The sequence below is a fragment of the Sporobolomyces koalae genome (genome assembly GCF_050403365.1).
Source record: "Sporobolomyces koalae JCM15063 DNA, S_koalae_JCM15063T_v1_ctg15, whole genome shotgun sequence".
Lineage (NCBI taxonomy): Eukaryota > Fungi > Basidiomycota > Microbotryomycetes > Sporidiobolales > Sporidiobolaceae > Sporobolomyces > Sporobolomyces koalae.
This window is the reverse complement of record NW_027481756.1, coordinates 199,296-218,730: the sequence shown is the minus strand read 5'-3', so window position 1 is coordinate 218,730 and position 19,435 is coordinate 199,296. Positions and strand designations below refer to the sequence as shown.

At 53.6% G+C, this 19,435-nt stretch overlaps 7 protein-coding genes across 7 annotated transcripts; 4 read left to right on the top strand and 3 right to left on the bottom strand.

Annotated features, from left to right (window-relative positions):
- Positions 1 to 199: 199 nt before the first annotated feature.
- JCM15063_004586 (uncharacterized protein) lies at positions 200 to 5,080 on the top strand (the record flags this gene model as incomplete). Its single annotated transcript, XM_076678579.1, has 15 exons — positions 200 to 219; positions 382 to 396; positions 529 to 600; positions 667 to 766; positions 1,376 to 1,448; positions 1,519 to 1,647; positions 1,721 to 1,810; positions 1,972 to 2,016; positions 3,671 to 3,865; positions 3,967 to 4,049; positions 4,110 to 4,188; positions 4,262 to 4,421; positions 4,506 to 4,793; positions 4,882 to 5,000; positions 5,052 to 5,080. The coding sequence occupies 15 exons, from the start codon at positions 200 to 202 to the stop codon at positions 5,078 to 5,080; spliced, it is 1,497 nt and encodes a 498-aa protein (XP_076534323.1).
- Positions 5,081 to 5,742: 662 nt separating this feature from the next.
- JCM15063_004585 (uncharacterized protein) lies at positions 5,743 to 7,546 on the top strand (the record flags this gene model as incomplete). The annotated part of the gene is made up of 2 exons (XM_076678578.1): positions 5,743 to 7,258; positions 7,329 to 7,546. The coding sequence occupies 2 exons, from the start codon at positions 5,743 to 5,745 to the stop codon at positions 7,544 to 7,546; spliced, it is 1,734 nt and encodes a 577-aa protein (XP_076534322.1).
- Positions 7,547 to 8,005: 459 nt separating this feature from the next.
- On the bottom strand, positions 8,006 to 9,704 carry JCM15063_004584 (uncharacterized protein; the record flags this gene model as incomplete). Its single annotated transcript, XM_076678577.1, has 4 exons — positions 8,006 to 8,214; positions 8,302 to 8,878; positions 8,946 to 9,032; positions 9,117 to 9,704. The coding sequence occupies 4 exons, from the start codon at positions 9,702 to 9,704 to the stop codon at positions 8,006 to 8,008; spliced, it is 1,461 nt and encodes a 486-aa protein (XP_076534321.1).
- Positions 9,705 to 10,245: 541 nt separating this feature from the next.
- JCM15063_004583 (uncharacterized protein) lies at positions 10,246 to 12,764 on the bottom strand (the record flags this gene model as incomplete). The annotated part of the gene is made up of 6 exons (XM_076678576.1): positions 10,246 to 10,356; positions 10,440 to 10,663; positions 10,730 to 10,912; positions 10,994 to 11,303; positions 11,371 to 12,011; positions 12,074 to 12,764. The coding sequence occupies 6 exons, from the start codon at positions 12,762 to 12,764 to the stop codon at positions 10,246 to 10,248; spliced, it is 2,160 nt and encodes a 719-aa protein (XP_076534320.1).
- A 399-nt stretch (positions 12,765 to 13,163) lies between these two features.
- Positions 13,164 to 15,107, top strand: GCD11 (translation initiation factor eIF2 subunit gamma; the record flags this gene model as incomplete). The annotated part of the gene is made up of 7 exons (XM_076678575.1): positions 13,164 to 13,386; positions 13,461 to 13,479; positions 13,571 to 13,985; positions 14,052 to 14,351; positions 14,414 to 14,570; positions 14,653 to 14,988; positions 15,055 to 15,107. The coding sequence occupies 7 exons, from the start codon at positions 13,164 to 13,166 to the stop codon at positions 15,105 to 15,107; spliced, it is 1,503 nt and encodes a 500-aa protein (XP_076534319.1).
- A 405-nt stretch (positions 15,108 to 15,512) lies between these two features.
- Positions 15,513 to 17,298, top strand: JCM15063_004581 (cyclin family protein; the record flags this gene model as incomplete). The annotated part of the gene is made up of 4 exons (XM_076678574.1): positions 15,513 to 15,834; positions 15,909 to 16,091; positions 16,165 to 16,364; positions 16,438 to 17,298. The coding sequence occupies 4 exons, from the start codon at positions 15,513 to 15,515 to the stop codon at positions 17,296 to 17,298; spliced, it is 1,566 nt and encodes a 521-aa protein (XP_076534318.1).
- Positions 17,299 to 18,018: 720 nt separating this feature from the next.
- VMA3 (H(+)-transporting V0 sector ATPase subunit c) lies at positions 18,019 to 19,407 on the bottom strand (the record flags this gene model as incomplete). The annotated part of the gene is made up of 10 exons (XM_076678573.1): positions 18,019 to 18,024; positions 18,117 to 18,186; positions 18,256 to 18,275; positions 18,349 to 18,369; positions 18,433 to 18,606; positions 18,679 to 18,797; positions 18,996 to 19,024; positions 19,148 to 19,173; positions 19,251 to 19,272; positions 19,397 to 19,407. 10 exons carry the CDS (start codon positions 19,405 to 19,407, stop codon positions 18,019 to 18,021), a joined length of 498 nt encoding a protein of 165 aa, XP_076534317.1.
- Between the last annotated feature and the right edge of the window lie 28 nt (positions 19,408 to 19,435).

Genomic DNA, 19,435 nt, shown 5'->3' with positions numbered 1-19,435 from the left:
ATGCCGCAAGTGAGATAACGCGCGAGCTGCGGATGTGGGTCCAGAGCGAAGCGAAGTTGTCCGAAATTCGCGACGGGAGGTGAATCGATTTCGAGGCCCGTTGTGTAACTAGTTCTCCTCCAACACATTCGCAAAAGTAGGTCGCCGCGTCGCTCGAGCGGGTGACGATGACGCTGACGAGTCTTGTTGACTGCCCCAGATGGCTTCGAAGATCTACTGGTACGCGCACTTGCTGCCGGGAGCGCGAGATCGAGGTGAAAGGGAGATGCGACGCTACTCCCACCCTCGATCTCGCATCTCCTCACCTCGCGGTGCTCGGCTACCCGGGAGGAACCAGACCTGACTGACCCCGAATTGCTCGATTGCTACTACGCGCTGCAGTGGAAACTTGTCGTGGTCAGTCTCGCGTGTCCTCTCTCCGCATGCCTCTGGAAATCGCCCACCTGTTTGCATACATTCCGCTTTCGGATCGCGCATTCGCTGACCTTCGGTTCTCGCGTTCTGTTCTTTGTGTCTCTCGCATTGTAGGGGAACCAACAACGACACCCTCCGAGATGCCTTCTCGCAATTCGGCCAGATCACCGACTGCATCGTCATGACGTGCGTTGCTTCTCGGATTCTTTTTGCCTTGTCACAACGAGACCTAACTCTTTGCATCGTCGACAGTGAGCCCGGAACGGGTCGTTCGCGTGGTTTCGGATTCGTCACTTTCGCTGAGCAATCCTCGGCCGATGCTGCTATCCAAGCCATGAATGACCAAGAACTCGTGCGCTACTTCGTCCTCTTCCTTCTCCTTTCTCTTTCTCGCCTCGCCTCCTGCGTCATCGATCTCTTTGGGGCCAAACGCGACGAGAGAACGCGGGCCTGTGCGAAAGCATCGGGGCCCAACGAGAAGCGGTTCCTTTCGGTGTTCCTGCGCGTTCTCTGGCTTCAGCTTCGAAGCATGCATGTCGCAGGGCATGGTCTGTGGATGTCTGGTATCAACGGTGGCTAAAGGCCCCACAAAACTCCTCCATCAAATCCCCTCCTTCGAGTTTCTCGGGTTTCTCGTCTGACTGTTTTCGTTTTGCCCTCGTTCTCCTTCTTCCTCTTCCTTCTTTCATTGGTCGGTCGCCCCGCTCGCCTGGTTCCGTTCGATTCGTATCTCGCCTCGGGTTCTTCGGTTTCGCGCATGGTTCCCGGCTCGTTTCGTTCGGAAATTTGGTTTGATCGGTAATCTGTACTGCCTATGTCTCTTTCCTATGGGCGGCCTTTCTCGTGTTCAGGGTACGTGCCTGACCCTCTTCCAAATCCCTGTTCTGCCACGCGACTGACTTGATCGCTCGGATCGCTGCACACAGACGGTCGCAGGCTCCGTGTCAACATCGCTAACCAGCGCACCGGTGGCGGAGGAGGAGGAGGAGGATACGGAGGAGGAGGATACGGCGGAGGAGGATACGGTGGAGGATGTAAGTTGTGACGCACTTGTCTCGGTACGGCACGACAGCTTCAATTGACGTGGGTTCGTGCGCCATACAGACGGTGGACAATCCGGCTACGGAGGAGGCTACCAACAGGGTGGCTTCGGTGGCCAGCAACCCGGCTACGGTGGACAGGGCGGATACGGAGGAGGAGATGCCTCCTACGGTGCCGGCCAATCCGGAGGATGTTCGTTTGCAATCTCCTCTCGAGACCTTCCATTATCCTTAGCGTCGATGCTGACGGGTTCCCCTTCGAGTAGACGGAGGAAACTACGGATCTGGAGCCCCCTACGGCGGACAAGCCGGAGGTTACGGACAACAGCAATCCGGTTACCCCCAACAACAGGGTTGTGAGTCATCCCGTTCTGGTCTTCCTTTGTCGTTCCTTTTGCCTCGTGATTCTGGGTCGTGGCTCGTGCCTGTATCCCCTTCCTTCGATTTCCCGCCACACTTCGCCCACCCGAAAACCGTCGAACGGACTACTGACCCCTTGCCGTTTCGACGCAAGCAGACGGCCAGGCTCAGGGCGGTGCCCAGGGAGGTTACGGAGGAGGATGTGAGTATCAAGCAGAGCGCCTTGGAGACCGACAGTCGAGAATATCTGAGCACTGACCCGAATCTGCCTTTTTGCCTGTTTTTCTATCCCACTCAGACTAAGCGTGTCGTTTCCGACCCGTTTCTTGTTTCCTGTTCATCGAGGTTCGAAATCATCACATAGTCCCGCCGCCCCCTACTCTCTCTCTCGCAAATCCAACTCCTCTCGCCTCCGACTCCTCGGGTCTTCTCCTCATTGTTAACAACAAACAGTATCGGTTTCCCTGTGGCTTCCTCCCCCCTTGGCTTCTCCCTTTTTTCTTCTCTGAAATCTGTTCTCGCTCTCTCGCTCTGACAATGTAGAAGATTACCCTCGTCCATCTGCGTTTAAACTCTCAATTTCGTGAGATGACCTACTTGAAGAGTACCGAGTCTCTTCTTCTTCTGCCTCAAGGGATTGCAGACCTCGCCGGAGTTTTCGATGCGACGGCCCGCCCCTTTCAACCTCTTTTCGAGATACGAACCGTGCGCGACGATCAAACATCTGCGTCTCTTCTCTTTTCTGGGTCCTTTCCCCTCCATCGACGGCCGAACAAGCTCGCTAAGCAGGTCTCCTTGTTTAGTCCGTCACCTGGTCAAGCTCCAACCTGCAGTATACCCCCCGCCTTTGCTGTCAAATCGACGAAACTCGTTTGATTCCCTCACGCTTCGGTCCTTGCCACAAATCGCAAATATTGTGTAAGTCCAGAAATCAAAAAGGTAAGCAACGCAAAAGGTAAAGGTTGCACCGCTCTCCAAACCGTTAGATTCCAAGAGCTGCTTTCGAACGAGCTCTTTCGATCAAACGAACATTTCGCTCTCTCGGTGCTTGCCGCCCAGCGTCTTCCCAGGCGCTCGAGTCATCTCGATTTGATAACCGCAGTCAAGCTTCGCTCAAGGGCTCAAACATCGACTCGACCGATCGTTCGATCTCGTAACAACTGGGAAAGCAAGATGGTCTCCAGGGATTATATTCTACGACTGAAGTGCTCTGTCACCGAGATGATACCAATAATGAGCACTTTTCCTCAACTGATAGATCGCTATCTCAATGTAGTGGAGCCGGAGTGAAAGCAACGATGATCAAGCGCACGAGGGCCGAGAGGAGCTCTTTTGCCCGAAAAATGACGCAAGGACTCCCGAGGACCGCGTTCCAGTCGTTCTTTACTGTTCTTGCTAGTCGTACATAGGGCACTCACTCATGCGCTTCGAACACTCCAACGGATCGCGCGTGTCGCAGAGAAACAAGGGTCGACAGGACTTCCTTTCTTTTCGCAGTGACCAGCAGTTTTTTGGGTTCAAGTTCTGGTCGATTCTCTCGCCTGAACGTACAGGTCAGCGTTGCGCTTTCACCAACGTCTAGTTCTGAAGCGCGAGGTGAGCGCAAAGTGAGCGAGAGCGAAGCCGCATGGGCGGGGCAGAGCATCAGCGAAATTGAGCCGCTCGTGCCGGACCATGCTAAGCAAGAATTTGAAAAGTAGATGTTCTGCAGGTCGTCTGACATCGTGCCGACCTGTCGAAAGGTGCGAGGCAGATCAAGTCGGGCGTCGTAACCTCGCGCGAAACCGAATCCGATTTCACGCTCGCTCACGCGCTCTCTCTCCACCCCCACCCTCTTATATACTCTCTGATGGCAGGCCGACCTTCGTTCGCCGAGTTGGCACAAAAGTTTGCGAGGCAGCGCGCTTCGCAATTCGCGCAAGGCGGAGGACCTCGTCCCGGTGGTGGCAGTGGAGGAGGACCTCCCAACTTGGGCGCGATCCTTGGTGGGACGGGTGGACTCGTGTTGCTCGCAGCTGGTGGATTGGCCGTCAACTCGGCCCTGTTCAACGGTACGCTTGTCGTTCCCTCCCGACTCTCCCGATCTTGATCTCCGTCTCGGCAAGATCGTATTGTCCTGACGCTCTCCTGCGCCTTCTTCCGTCGTATATAGTTGATGGTGGACACCGAGCTGTCAAGTACACGAGGTTGCATGGTGTCACCGATGAGGTATTCGCTGAAGGAACTCACTTCGCTGTCAGTCGACAACCCATTCTACGAGTATCCCGAACTTGAGCTGACATGTTCCTCGTATAGATTCCCTGGTTCGAGACCCCGATCATCTACGACGTGCGATCCAAGCCGAGATCGATCGCTTCCTTGACTGGAACCAAAGGTATTCCCCCCTTTCCTTAGGCACTCTGCCCATCGCACAGCGCTGATTCAGGGCATGTTGGGTACCTCGACAGATTTGCAAATGGTCAACATCACCTGCCGTGTCCTCTGCCGACCCCGCGTTGATGCCCTGCCCAAGATCTACACGGAACTCGGAGCCAACTACGACGAAGTCGTTCTGCCTTCCATCGTTAACGAGGTTCTCAAATCGGTTGTCGCCCAGTTCAACGCTTCGTGAGTTCTCGCTACATCATCATCCCAGGCACCAGTCTACAGGCCAGGATCATGATTTACCAAGACGTTGTTCGGTTCGAACAGGCAATTAGTCACTCAGCGAGAAATGGTTTCGAAACTCGTTCGTGACAACCTCGAACGACGAGGTTCCCGGTTCAACTTGATCCTCGACGACGTCTCGATCACGCACATGACGTTCAGTCCCGCGTTCTCGGAGGCGGTCGAAGCGAAACAGATTGCCCAACAAACCGCACAAAGGGCCGCGTACTTGGTTGACCAAGCGCTGCAGGAGAAGCAGAGCATCATTGTCAAGGCACAGGGAGAGGCCCGAAGTGCTGAACTCATTGGTGACGCGGTCAAGCAAAACAAGGGGTTAGTCTTTCTTACAGAATCTACTGCTACAATATTGAGTGGATGGCACATTGATTCGACTCGTGGTGATTTCGTGCTTGCTCGCCAGATTCTTGCAATTGAGGAAGATGGAAGCCGCGAGGGAGATTGCTGGAATGGTGGCCAACTCGAACAACAAGCTCATGCTCGACTCGGACACCCTCATGCTGGATCGCAAGTCCATTCCTCGTTTGTCTCGGCTAATAGCGACTGATCATTGAACGCTTTTCCTAAACACAGTTGCCAACCCCAAGGAAGACAAGAAGTGAAGGAACCCAGTAGTCTGATTTGTCTCTCGCCACTCATTGCCGCAGTTCACTGTACAGTCTTCTTTTTCCATTCCAAATCCTGGGATCCTCCGAGAAACCGAGAGATATTTTGGTCACCACGCACCGTTGAATTGTCCCAGCGATATTCTCAACCGAAATCATCGTCCCGAGTCGCACAGAAACTCTTGCAAGAGGATGACTGCGTTGGCAATGGGTATTGTTGTCGTCGTCAGTGTCGGCTTGTTGCGTATAGTCCTCCCAGAGAATTGAGCTCGACACAAAGGCGGGCCGGGTTGATCACGTGCACGATTGATTACGTTGTCGGGGCTCACTTGCTCTGTCCTGGACTAGTTCGCCTGCCGACTCTCGAATGTACTTTATGTAGTGATCAATGCGAGCTCAGGCAGGAGCGAGCAGGATAGGTTGGCAGGAATTCTGTATTTCACGCACAACTCGCTTGAAGCGCTCGCTCAAAAACACCATCATTTCCACCTGAACAATTACATCGATCACTGCGCACGCAAGACCACATCCGGCACTAACACGACGCAGCACCGTCGGACAAGGACGCGGAAGAGAAGGCCCGACTTCGGAGACGTCCCCACTCTCATCGCCTGGCGAGCGTGACTGTCTCGCTCGCACCTCGATCGTCAAGCCCGACTATGGCGCTTCTGGACGAGTCCGAATCGAGGGCTTTCTCGTCCTTCCTCGACTCGTTCGCCTCGACGTCAGCTCCTTCGAGATCGAACTCGTTCTCGGCGGCTCCGCCTGTACCTCCTCCACCCTCGTTTGGATACTCTACGAATTATACGCAGCTACACGTCCCATCAGACTCAGGTGGGTATCGGTCAGCGGAACCAGGGACAAGATATGGACGCATGCCTATTCCGAATGGTGGAGCCGACACTGTACTGCCTGCCTACGAACACCATTATGCTCGGGACCACCCATACCACCAGACCGTACTTCCAGAATCGCTGCCTCCTGTCGCACCTGCTCTGCCTCGACTCGTTCATTCGACCTCGGTGTCCGCATCGAACCCGCCACGAGGACTTCAGGAAGAGCATCCAGACCTCGTGAAGCAACGCAAACTGCAATACGCTCAAGAGTTGCAGAACTGGATTGCGCAGAGTCAGACTATGCCCAGGAGTCAGGACGTGCGAGACTCGAGTCCGAGTCCTCCCAAAAGGAGAAAGAGTTCGGGAGAGGATGCAGGATCTCAAGATCGACAAGACATGGAGAAGAGGGAAGATACTATCGCGATGATGTTGGAAGCGGAGAGAAGAGCCGGTTACGCTTATGGGAAAACCATCAACGCCGCCATCACTCGTGAAACTGCTCAGCCTCGATTCTCGCCTCCGGAACCCGGTCCTTCACTATCGTCCTCGCATGATGACAAAGTATCGCCTCCGATGGAGGTTCCTATTCCGCACTCGAATCGCCGTTCGAGCTCGTCGCAAGCTGCCGCGACTTTGGCCTCGTTACCCCCTCTACCTTTTGAATTTGAAGCACCTGCTTCCGCAAAGACCGCGGCACCAGTCACAGCCAAGCGTAAAGCTGCTCCAACAGCCAAAGCTTCGAGTGCAAAAGCTTCGAGACCCCGAGGATCTTTGACGAGAGCCCCCGTTCCTCCTCCGCCCGTCTCGCTCGATCCCGAGACGGCCGATTCGACACTCGCTTCCGTCTCACCTTTCCCATTTGAGACTCCTGTCAACATCCCTCGCATCCCTCATTCGACCCGTTCTCGACTAGCTCGATCGCGCCACCGCTCGTCTTCAACCCGTTCGAACGAAACCTCGACCTCGACCCTCTCGTTCCCAAATACGGGTGGAGCAGAGAAACCTGCCCTGTTGACTGTGGAACAGAAGAAGGCAAACCACATCGCTTCGGAACAGAAACGTCGAGTCGCGATCAAGAAGGGTTACGACGGGTTGTGCTCGGTCGTCCCAGTCCTCCGTGAAGCGGTTCAAGAGTTTGAAGAACGGGTCCTGAGGTTGACCGAGATGGGTGCAGCGACTTCAGGCAAGAAGAAGAAAGGGAGAGGCAAGTCAGCAACAAACTATACCGCTGAAGCGGGGGGAGCCAAGATCGGAGCTCTGTTGGGAGGGATCAATGTAGGTGGTGAGAAAATTGATGGTCGAGCGGGACCCAAAAGTGAAGCGGTCGTCCTCTCCAAAAGTGAGTTGCACCAGTTTCTTGTTGACGATTGCGTGTTTGAAACTGATATGAACGATTTTGTTTTCAACAGCTGTCGATCATGTCCGACAACTCTTGTCGAATCGTTCGGATCTCCTCGAGCGACTAGCACAAGCGTACACCCGCGCAGAAGAACAAGGGATTGCAGTACCGCTTGCCGAGGCCCACGAATGGGACGAACCTTGGGACGGTGATTCTGAAAATGATGAATCAGGTCGAGCTGGGAATGGACAAGAGGATGAAGAGATGTGGGAAGACGCGGACGAATAGCTTTGCTCGCGGGGAATAACTCCTCATTGGTCGTGCTTCCCTCGCTCACGCTCAGACTTCTGTCGTACATAGGTGCTCGATCTTCTTTCACTTGTCTGTATTTGTACCTTGCTCTCTCTCTCTCTCGTTTGTCCGGTTGATGTCACTCTTTTTTCGTTGTGTGCTTTTACTCGCTATTCAAAGTTCATCTTGTTCAGTTCTTCTCCTTCTATTTTCTCTCTTCTCGGTTACTGTGATGGTCAAACGAAGGAGAACTCGATGAGATTGGCAAAAAATCCAGTCTGCAAGCTCCAACCCCCAAGTTCTCGCGACACTCCCGTCCAACAGGATGACTTGTTTTTCCTCTCTCAAATCCTACAAGATGGTCAAGAAAAAGAAGATGAGCCCATACCCAGCAGAGAGAGGAAGAGAGGGTGTTTTTTGCGGGCAAAGAAAGAAAAGAAAGAAAAAGAAGGAAACTTACTTGAGACACCGTACGAGTTTGCCACATCCAATCGCAACCCACTCTCCTCCACCACCCCAAGCAACCGAGTTGATCTCGTTCGGAGCTGTGTATGCCAAACTGGGTTGAGACACGATTTTCGGTTGTTGAGGTACCGATCTCGAAGTCGAAGGAGGGTTCGGTTGTGCCGTAGTTAGATCCCACAACAACAAGGTCGAATCATCGGCTGTGACGAACCCATATAAATTTCAAAAGGTCAGAAAAAGACGGGAGGAGAGAGAGAGGTGAAAAGAGGGATTTTTCCCGGACTGACAGACAGTTGCCAACCAACCCGGACCATTACTACCGTTGTTGTCTCCCGTAGACGTATGCATCGTCGATCCCCCCCAAGCCATTCCGTTGATACTGTGTTTGTGCCCTTTCACTTCAAACGCGGGAGTCCCTGGGGATCTCGTGTCCAATATTTGCACGTCTCCACTATCGGCATGTACGACCGAGAGGTAGTTTGGACTCGTGGGAGAGAACGCGAGTCGTAGTAACGGTGAAGGATTCGAGGAAGAAGAAGAATTCGTCGACGAGTTTGAAGCCGAATTTGTTGCGTGTTGTTGTTGTTGAGTTGTCGAAGGGGACGACCCAGACCCTGCCGAACCGGATCCACTCCGTTTCGAATTCGAACCGGAAGTTGAAGCAGGTACTGAAGGTGCCGCTTCGTACAGGATCGTCGAGTGTTCGAGTGATCGGAGATCAAACATTCGAACTGAACCGTCGGCTCCAACCGATGCAAACACTTCTCGGGATGCAGGAGACCATGCGACATCGTACACTTCTCGATCGTGCGCGATCAATTGAGTAACAGGTGCACCTGTTGAAATGTCCCATACAGTGCAAGTCTGGAAACCAGGAGGGTCAGCAACGACACAGCGTATTGAGAATATGGACCGAGGTTTGAGCGCTCACGGTGTCGATGGAAGACGTGACGATATGGGTCGGTTCGAGCATTGACCACGAGAAGCTCGTTAAAGGGGCCGAGTAATCTGCTTTCGACTGAACGGTTGAAGGAGACCTCTCGACTCTTGGTTCAGTTTCAACCACCGGGTTGGGAGGGGAACGAGACGAGAATAACGTTACGTTTTGCAGTGTCGCACGACTGACGAGTCGACTCCGAGGGAGGCTCGTACCTGATCCCCCGACGTACCCTCCTCCCGTTGCGCTACTTTCGTCCTCTGTCACGAGGTCCCACAATCTCAAACACTCTGAACTCGTTGCAACGACTTCTCGATGACCTTCCCCTCCTGCGCCTGATCCAGAAGAAGAGCCTGCTGCAAGACTCGCGCTCAGTCTCGCCGGTGCAAACTGGACCGAACTTGGAGGGTACAACAACGAAGCTCTCGCGATCGGTTGAAACGCGCTTCCAGCTTGTACACGAGTCCCGTTCGTTCGAGACCTCAACGCGAGTTCGTGATCGTCTTCGAGATCGTCTTCGAGGTCGAGGTAGGTTGGATCGAGTGCGACAATCGTCAAGTGGTTGTTCCCGCCCCCACTTTGTCCCAATCCGGTTGCATCCGAAGACGATCCAGGAACGGCGGAAGAGGTGGTCGTTGGAGTACGGTGTTCGTTGTAAGACCCAACCGCGAGTTTGAGAGACGCGGGATTGTTGGTCGACAGTGGTGAGATCGATAGCGCGAACGTCGAACAGTCCGAGTGGTAGTCGAGCATTGAAGGCGCCCTGTCACAAACGAGGGTCGGGGTCAGCAGGTCTGCGCGAGCTCGTTTGAGGCGGGTCCGGGAAACGCGTTAGGTTTCGGATGTGGTCGATGATGATGAGGGGGTCCCGCCTGATCCACGCTTTGAATGGCGCTCGTTTGTTGGACAATCTGGTCACTCACATCGCTCGTACTTGCTCGTTCGTGCGTCCAGGAGCGTGCTGTTGAAGGAGACGGTGGAGATTCTAGGTTCGCGTTTGTCGAATCGTTCCGCCGAATATCCTTGTTTTCGCCGGCAGGCTGATGCTTTACATGATGACGTTGTATTGTTGTATACTGGACTGCATGCACGTCATGAGTCTATCAGAGCCACGAAATCGAAAGGAATATGAAAGACGCTTTGGCCTTGCAGTGAATTCAGGCGATTTGCGGAATCCTCACTGTTCCAAACAACAGGAAACCATTCTGGAACGATATCGTTGAGGGGGAATTACAACAATGATGATGGAACAACAGCAAAAAGGAGCTCGAAAAACGTTCTTGCAGCAGTTTTCTCACCTGGCCTCGAATGTCCGACTCCACATGAACGCTTCACTCAAGAGCAACTCGGTATTCGAATCCTTCCAATCTCGAGTCGGAAGCGATTGTAAAAACATGATGATGCTCTGTAACCAACGATCCCACTCTCCTTTTGATCAGGAGAAATCCGTCTTGGAACCAGCGGAGAAAACAAGAAAAAGGGGCTCACCTGAAAGTCCATCGTTCGCAATTGTTCCGACCATTTGACCAAGAAACTCAAACACACGTACAAGTGGAATTCAGAGAACGCGTCTCCTCCTTCGGCCAGGTACGTGTCCCACATGCGGACAATGTTCTTGACCGACAATTCTCGCATCAAGAGACAGTTCATCCATCGGAATGCAAACTGGATAAACTCGACTCCTTCCGCTTGCAAGTGTTTCGCCAATCGTGCTTAATGGAACGATATGCCTCAGTGTTTCTCCTTTCTCTTCTAAGCGGGCAAGAGAGAAGACTGACCATCGACCCGATTGCAGAGTGATTCCATCTTCTTGACCGCTCGCGTAATTCCCGGTTGAGCAAAGATGTAGTTGTCTTGAATCCCGTCCAACAGTTTCGACAGGCACCAGAACGAGTCGGCTTCCAACGCAGAGACGACTTCGGGATCGAGCAACGAAGGATCAAACTCTTCTGGATCGGAATCTACACATCCCAGCCCCTCGAGAGAAGACAGTCAGAAGCTTTTCAACAACAGCGAGTGAATGAAGGAGAAGCAGAGTTTACCGATGTAGAGAGAGAGAAACACTTGGAAGAACGGACAAACGAGGTCGTTGATCCCTTGCACGTACCCACTCGCCGGATGTCGGATCGCCCACACGTACAGGATCCGTTCGAGACTGCGTTGAGTCGATTCGACCATCCACAGTTTAACGCCAGGACGGGTTCGGGGCACGTCAATCTTGATCTGGTGCCAGATCGGTCCGTCCAACCCTTTCTCGCCTCGCGCGAACGCGAGTTCGACCGCGTCTTGGTACTCTTGTCGTTTCCTCTGCAGCGTCGACGCCCTCCTCGAAAACGGACTTGGCAAATATCCCTGTGACCAAGCAAGAGGAATTAGTCGAGGAGTTCCGTATTCACCGCATTCGAGAATTTTAACGTACAAGTAGGAGCATCCACACGATCGGTCTCAGCCGTTCAGGGATCCCTCCCCAACTCAACTTGCGCAGTTCACCGAGATCGGTTTCTCCTTCTGTACCCAAAGCTTCCTGATCTTCAGGATCATGATCATCGACTTCGACTTGTTCATCTTGAATCCCTTGCAGGACGTTGAGAAACTTTTTCCGCCTGCGTTGGTCTCTTGCAGCTTCTTCAGTTTCCTTTGCTTCGCTTCCGCTCTTCGATCTCGACCCTTTCCGTTTCGCAGTACTGCTAGCTCTGCGATCGCCTCCAGCCCCGTCTACGACATGGTTATCCGAGTTGTTGTACTCGAGGTGGTAGTCGGTGATGGGTTTGAACGTCGATGACGAGATCGCTCGAGCGTTCAACGAGACGTAACCTTTTGCAGCCAACGAATCCTCATCGTCGTTCTCGTCGTCTTCATTATCTGTCGCTGCTCGCCGCGCACGGTCACTCGGTTGGTCGTGCAGGTCGGGATCGTGACCGTCGAGAGAGAACGCGTTCGAATCGATCGAAGCGCTTCGTGATTCGAGTGGTGCAGGATCGCCAGAATTCGAGTCTGCAGGACAAGCCCGTACCGGAGAGAACCACTCTCTCCTCAACCGAGGCAAGACAGTCGTAGGATCTTTTGACATGGGAGTAGCGTCAGGAGACGTTCCTCGAGCCAAAAAACGGAATGGGACTCACCTCGTACGAGTTGCGACACCTGAGGTCGAATGCTCTGCTTGAGCTGTTCCCGAGTCATTGCGACAAACGCGCTGTCTTGAGGATCTTGTTCCGGCACAGTCGCAGGTGTACTCGAGGTTAGGCGAGGACCGGGTGCAACTCCTGGTTCAGGATCGAGTTTGCGCATGCTCGCACCCGAGATGGTGGGCGAGAGTGCATTCGCAACGTCTTGCGCGGACGGCTGTCTGCGGAGGATCGATTTGGATGCGGGAGGGACCGGGGCAGGAGGGACGGGCGCCGTTGGAGATGACGAGGACGAGAAGGGCGAAGTGAGAGTCTGGAACCAGCTGTTGGCGCGAGCTGGAGCTGGAGGTGGAGGGGCGGGAGGGCGAGAGGGCGCGACTCGGGGCGAGCGAGAGGATGGGGAAGCGGGTGCGATGGTGAATGTGGTCGGTGCCTCGTCGTCTGATCCATCCTGCCACGGATCGTCGTCCGAGATGGACAGCTTGGACAAGGTTGGGAGCACTCGGGTTGACGAGCTGGACGTTGCGGTCGCGGTCGAAGTCGAGCGGTCCAAGTGGGGGCGGTGCGATGCAGGACGACCGCCTGCTGGAGCGGTCAAATCCGCGTCCGACCCGGAAGAGCTCGATCTTGCTGGGGTTGCGATCCCCGGGACGGTCGACGCGGGAGCATGTGAGGTCCATAGCGGCATCGTCTCGCGCGCACGGATGGGACGACTGCCGGCGACGGTGACTTGCTCGCGCGTTCGCTCACGGTCGAGACTGCGGCGATCCGATAGTCGAGTTCACGCGTGCAATGTGCAGGCGCGTGCGAGTCGCAGAGAGTGCACGAGAACACGGTGCAGAAGCGTGACGATCGTCGGTCGTCAACGAGCCTGTTTCTCGGCGCTCACTCGTGCTCGGGCAACAGGGCAGAGTCTCATACGAATCTGTAGCGATTATGCACGCGCATATGATGGAATTTCATGGTGACAGAGAGCGGGTGAGACCCTCGTCTCAGAAATTGACTGCAGTTCAATAATCGCTGAGCGGGCCTCGTCGAGCTGTTCCCCAGTCCCCGAGCCTCTGTCCAGCCCGTCTCGAAGCACAGCATGGCCGCACCTTCCCCTCTGTCGCAGTCGCACCCGCCTCCTCGCTCGCACAGCGGCGAGAGCGACGACGAGGACGAGCAAGAAGAGACCTCGACCCCGGCAGTCCAGCAGGTCACCTCGCAGCTCAAACAGCTCGCACTTGTGCAGGAGGTCGACGTCGACCTGTCCCAGCTGCACGCCCTCTCGCCCGAAGTCATCTCGAAGCAGGCGACGATCAACATTGGTACGATCTCGCTCGCTTCCTTCATCTCGAATGCACCGTTCTAACGTGGGGTACCCCTCGATTCTGGCCTGCAGGTACGATTGGACACGTAGCGTGAGTCTCGGGACAACAGTATACGACACTCGTGCAGTACGACGTTCTGACTCGTTTCTCTGCCTCTCTCTGTGTGTTCCCTCGTGTCCAGTCACGGCAAGTCGCAAACGGTCAAGGCCATCTCGGGAGTCCACACGGTTCGATTCAAGAACGAGCTCGAGCGCAACATTACCATCAAACTCGGATACGCGAACGCCAAGATCTACCGCTGCCAGAACCCGGCATGCGAGCGTCCCGGTTCGTACAAGTCGTACTCGTCCGACAAGGAGGACCACCCTCCCTGCCTCGTGCCCGGCTGCGGTGGTACGATGACCCTCCTCCGTCACGTCTCGTTCGTCGATTGCCCCGGTCACGACATTCTCATGGCCACCATGCTCAACGGTGCCGCCGTCATGGACGCCGCTTTGCTCCTCATCGCTGCGAACGAGACGTGCCCGCAACCGCAAACGTCCGAGCATCTCGCTGCGATCGAGATCATGAAGCTCAAACACATCCTCGTCCTCCAAGTACGTCAGCTTCCTTTCGTAAACCCCTCGCATCGTCTTGACGCGTTGTTTTTCCGTGCCCAACAGAACAAAGTCGATCTCATCCGAGAACAACAAGCCGAAGAGCACCACTCGCAGATCCTCCAGTTTGTCAAGGGTACCGTCGCGGACAACGCGCCGATCGTGCCCATCTCGGCTCAACTGCGTTACAACATTGACGCGCTCGTCGAATACATCTGTACCAAGATCCCGGTTCCCGTGCGAGACTTCCAGACTGCACCGAAATTGATCGTCATTCGATCGTTCGATGTCAACAAGCCTGGTGCCGAAGTGATGGAGTTGAAAGGAGGAGTTGCAGGAGGATCCCTCCTCAAGGGTGTTCTCAAGGTACTTTCAATTCCTTTTCCCCCAATGGTCGCGGAACTTGACGCGAGCTCGTTTCATTGTAGTTGGGACAAGAGATCGAAGTTCGACCTGGAGTCGTGTCGAAGGACTCCGAAGGTCGGATCGCGTGCAAGCCGATCCGGTCAAAGATCGTGTCGTTGTTGGCCGAGAAGAACGAACTCCAGTTTGCGGTTCCGGGAGGACTGATCGGAGTCGGAACTTGTACGTTTTCTTCTTTTTTTTTCTCTTCTCTGCTCGTTCCTCGATATATGACGCTGAAGTTTTATTGGCGGTTGCGGTTTAGTGATTGACCCCCAATTGACTCGAGGAGATCGATTGGTCGGACAAGTGCTCGGTACGAAAGGAACGTTGCCATCGATCTACACCGAGATCGAGATCAGTTACTTCCTGTTGCGACGATTGTTGGGAGTCAAGTCGGACGACAAGAAGCAAACGAAAGTGTCGAAACTGGCCAAGAACGAGATCCTCATGGTCAACATTGGTTCGACTTCTGAAGGAGGTCGAGTCGTCAGTGTCAAAGCTGATCTCGCCAAGATCTTGTTGAACACTCCGGCCGCGACCGAGTTGGGAGAGAAGGTCGCGTTGTCTCGAAGGATTGATAAGCACTGGAGGTTGATTGGTGAGTCGTCCCGCTTCCAGAACAGGGTCTTTCTCAGTGCTGACGCTGATTTGTGATTTTTTCTAGGATGGGGATCGGTTCGACGAGGAGCCGAGTACGAATTGCCCGAGAACTACTAGAATCTTTTTTGAGCTTCTGCGTGGTTCCCTCCAAACTTACCTGCACTCGGCCCCCCTTCCGAGGAGCCAACCAAAATAGGTGCTGTGGATTTTGGGGGGATTCCATTTGTTTTTTTTGTGTTTTTCGATCTCGCATAGTTGCCGTGTAACTCTTTCCCTTTCTCTTTTCTCACTCTCAGGGTATACCGTGTTCGGTCCGAAGAACAGCGGAGAAGAGAATTTTGGCACGTTCCAGGCATTAGCCTTGAAATCGCGTTCTGTCAGTCTGGAACTCCTCCACTTTTCGGATTCTTCGCTCTCGGAAACCGACGCTCATTCAGGAACTAGCGCTGATACGATAGTAGGAGATTCTGGAAGACGACCGATGCACCGTGACTAGGCGATAGGGTTCTCTCTCGTGGCGACATGGCGACGACCACTCCTCATCCGCATCATCAGCAACCACCACCGACCCAGTCCTCGCTCAACCCTGGATCCTTCGGTCAAACCACTCGAGCAAACTTTGATCCGACCGATGCGCAGGCGGTACCGGGACCTTCGAGACTCGTCGCGAACGACCGCAATCACGACGACTCGGGTTCTCGACCTCCTCCAAACCCACTTCCTCCACCAAGACGGAGAGCAGAAGGTCCAATCATTGTACCGACCGTGATCGGACCCGATGGAGTCAAACAAGTTCCGCAACTGTTTGAACATTGTCCCGTCGAAGACCTCATCGCCCTGATAGGTACAGTTACCGATCCCTTTTGACCCTACAATGCAACAAGTCACGAGTTCGCTGACTCGAGTTCGGATCTCCAGCTTCCATGTTGGATCGATTGATCGAACACAACGACCGCATTCCGTTGACTCCGACTTCGCTCACGAGGTTTCATTCGCGGGCGCCCCCTTCGATAGGAGTGAGAGACTACTTGTTGAGGATTGCGCGGTACACGAATGTCGAACCGTGTTGCCTGTTGATCCTCCTCCCTTATGTCGACAAAGGTATGTCCCCCTCCCATCGTATCGCTATTTTCGAGCAAGATCGGATTAACCCTCCTTTTTCACCTTCTTCCAGTGTGTGCGAGAATGAACACGTTTACAATCTCATCATTGACTGTACATCGATTCATCATCGCCGCCGTGAGTGTCGGGAGCAAAGCGCTCAGTGATGCATTTTGCACAAACGGCCGGTACTCGAGGGTTGGAGGAGTCAGTATCGTCGAGATGAACCTGTTGGAGAAAGAATTCTGCGAAGCGATTGATTGGAGACTCACTGTAAGCTTTTTCCCCTCCCCATAATCTTTCATCTCGGAACTGACAAAGGGTCTCATTGTTGTTCTCTCTGCAGACTTCGGGATCCGTTCTGGCACACTACTATACGTCGTTGGTCAAGTCTCATCCTCAATATCGATTGTCGACCGCACCTTTGCCAGAACCGGAACTGTTTGTCGACCTTTCGAGTACGGACTCGCAACCACCACCTCCTCCCGCAAACGGGTCTTCATCCTCGAACGCGTCGTCTTCTCCTCCAACGACATCTTCTGCATCTGATCGAACTTCTCATTCGACGACAAACTCACCAAGACGACCTACATCGTCTTCCACCGACACTCGATCGACGACCAACAGCTCGAACCATGCAACGATGTCTATAGACGCTTCTCCTTCTATCCCTCCTCCCCCTCCTCTTCGATCTCCATTCGCTTCTTCACCATTGAAAGACGTCTCGATGTCGACGTCTTCCTCTTCACATACGACATCTCCGATAGTTACTACAGACTCTGTCAATGGTTCGAAAATACCGACAACAGATAGTCCTTCACTGAATTCCTCGACCACCACGTCGTCGACTGTACAGGATGATCAAGAATTCAAACACCCTTGTCCGAGATCGAACCCACGGCATTCGAGCACGATCGATTCGACGAAATCGTTCCCATCATCACCTTCATTCTTGCTCAAGAGATCAAGGAGGAGATCTACCAGCAGCAGCAACAGCAGTAACAGCAGCAGCAGTAATAGCAACAACCCTATCGGGAGTGCTTCTCACGTCGCATTGGTTGAAGCGAATTCAATCATAATTGATCCTTTGTCGGCGTCGGTCAATGGGAAAGGAGGAGGAGGGAAGAAACAGGGACCAAGCACTTCTTCTTCGAGGAGGGAAGACAAGGAACGGTTCAAACCCAGTCCTAGATTGAGCGCGAGTTGAAAACTCTCTCTCTCTCTCTCTCCAGCTGGGGTAAATCAAGAGGTTTCCTTTTTCTTTTGGATTGATAAAACTTGTTGTTTTTACCTTTCTCTTTTCTTTGTTCTTTTCTTCCCAATATTTTTTGAAAACAAAAACTCGGTTGTTGTTTGTTGTTGTAAACAGCACAAAAAGATTGAATCTTACCAAAACCACTTTCTTTTCCTTTCCTCTTCCCTTCATGAACCTTTTGGACACTTGCATAACGACGAAAAGAAGAAGAAGCATGGAACCCTCCGTCTCCTCTACAAGACGACAAACCTTGGGAGAGAAGGCGAGGAAAGATCAATCTCTTTGATGAATCTTTAGTCGCGGCCCTTTCCTGTGAGCAAACTCGGTAGAGAGCGGGAAAGGTTTGCACAAAAGGTCAAGCCACACGAAAAGAGATACGTCTAGATTTTGGTTGTTCTCACATTTGCTTTGCAAAAGGAGAAAGGCGAGAATGGCAAGAGAATGAAAACTTTGCAGGATCAAGGCAAATTGAGCAAAAGGACCGAACTGGAAACGAAACGAAGAAAAACGAGAGCAGAGAGTAAAAAGTGCACAGATTGAATCACTTCGAAAGGAAACGTACGAGGGTTGAAGTGAGAGGGGGGAAATGATGTCTCGATAGGTGGTCAGGGATGGGGGAGTGTTTGGTACAAGACCGCTTTGTTGGCGACGAGAAAAAACGATTTCCCTAGCTTAGCACTGTAGGGAACAGACAGAATGATGGAGCAAGGGGTCAGGGACTCTGGCAGGGAGGAGAAGACCGAGAAGGAGGGGGAGAAAGGAAAGCGTACTCCGGGGGTGTCGGATGCTCGGGTGTTGAGGATGAGGGCAACAATGAGTCCGTAGAGTCCGAGAACCTCGCTATAGAGCATACAGCAAGTCAAGATCAGATGGGTCCGCTATCAGCTCCGAAGAGACGAGCGGGCTTACGCGAAAATGAGGATGAGGATCTGGTAAAAACAAAGAAGAGTCCACGTTCGTCAGCTTGAATATCCGAGAGTTGAGAAACGGTGGTGTGTTTACCATTCCGACAAAGACTCGCGACTGTAAACATGAGAATCAGTTTCTTTGCAACATTCTGTTTTGTTGCGAGGGAATAATGCATACCTGTTGAGCAACACCTCGAACACCAGCATCACCGACAATTCCAATCGCGAACCCTGCCGAGAGACCTGCAAGTCCGACCGAGAGTCCTGCACCGAGTTGAATGAACCCAGTGTAGAGCGGCATCGGGGACTTGAGGTCTCCCGAGATCAAAACCGACACGACCAATCCATAGATCTACAAAACAATGATGATCGAATATGGGTCAAGAGACATACAGCGGCGAAGCACGTGAGGAGACAGACGTACGGCAATGATACCAGCCATGACGACTGGGACGATACACTTCATCATGAGGTCCGGTCGAAGGACACCCATCGCCGAGATTCCGACACCAGATTTAGACGTTCCATACGATGCTCCGATGCCTGGTTTGTACGAAATTTGCGAACATGGAGGAAAGAGGCGGCGTGAGCGCGTTTACAAACGTGGTCGGAACCAAACGTGGCGCGAATTGATAAACCGGTGCAAGAGGGGGCGAGCGGGGATGTTGCAGGAGAGTCAGTCAAGTGTCCACGGTAAGAGAGCACAGCGGACAGGAGGATCAGAGGGGTCAGGTAGCTCACACGTGAAGACGATCGCGGCAGTGCAACCCCTGTGAGCAGCCCCGTAAGCGAGTCAGTACGTCCAGAATCGTCAGGCTTGACTCGTGCGCCAAGGCAGGGTTCGCGCGTGACCAGGGAGAACGAGCAAGGGGGCAACTTGAAGCGTCACTCACATGGCGCCAAAGAACGGCGCGTAGATCTACACACGACATCGGTGGTCAGGAGGGTCAGACCTGCAGCTTGGTACTGCATGCGAGTACGAGCCGAGGGACTCACGGGGCATCCTTCGGAGAAGACACTGTCGAGGGATTCCGGTGCGTACGACGATGCGTCAGTTCATCCGTGGCGATCTCGCGCTTGGGCGACGCAAGTCCCAACGTGGGACCTCCCAGCGCATTCGAATATGCATCAACGAGACTCACACTTCGCTCATGTTGGGAGATCGGTTCGAGGTATGGGGA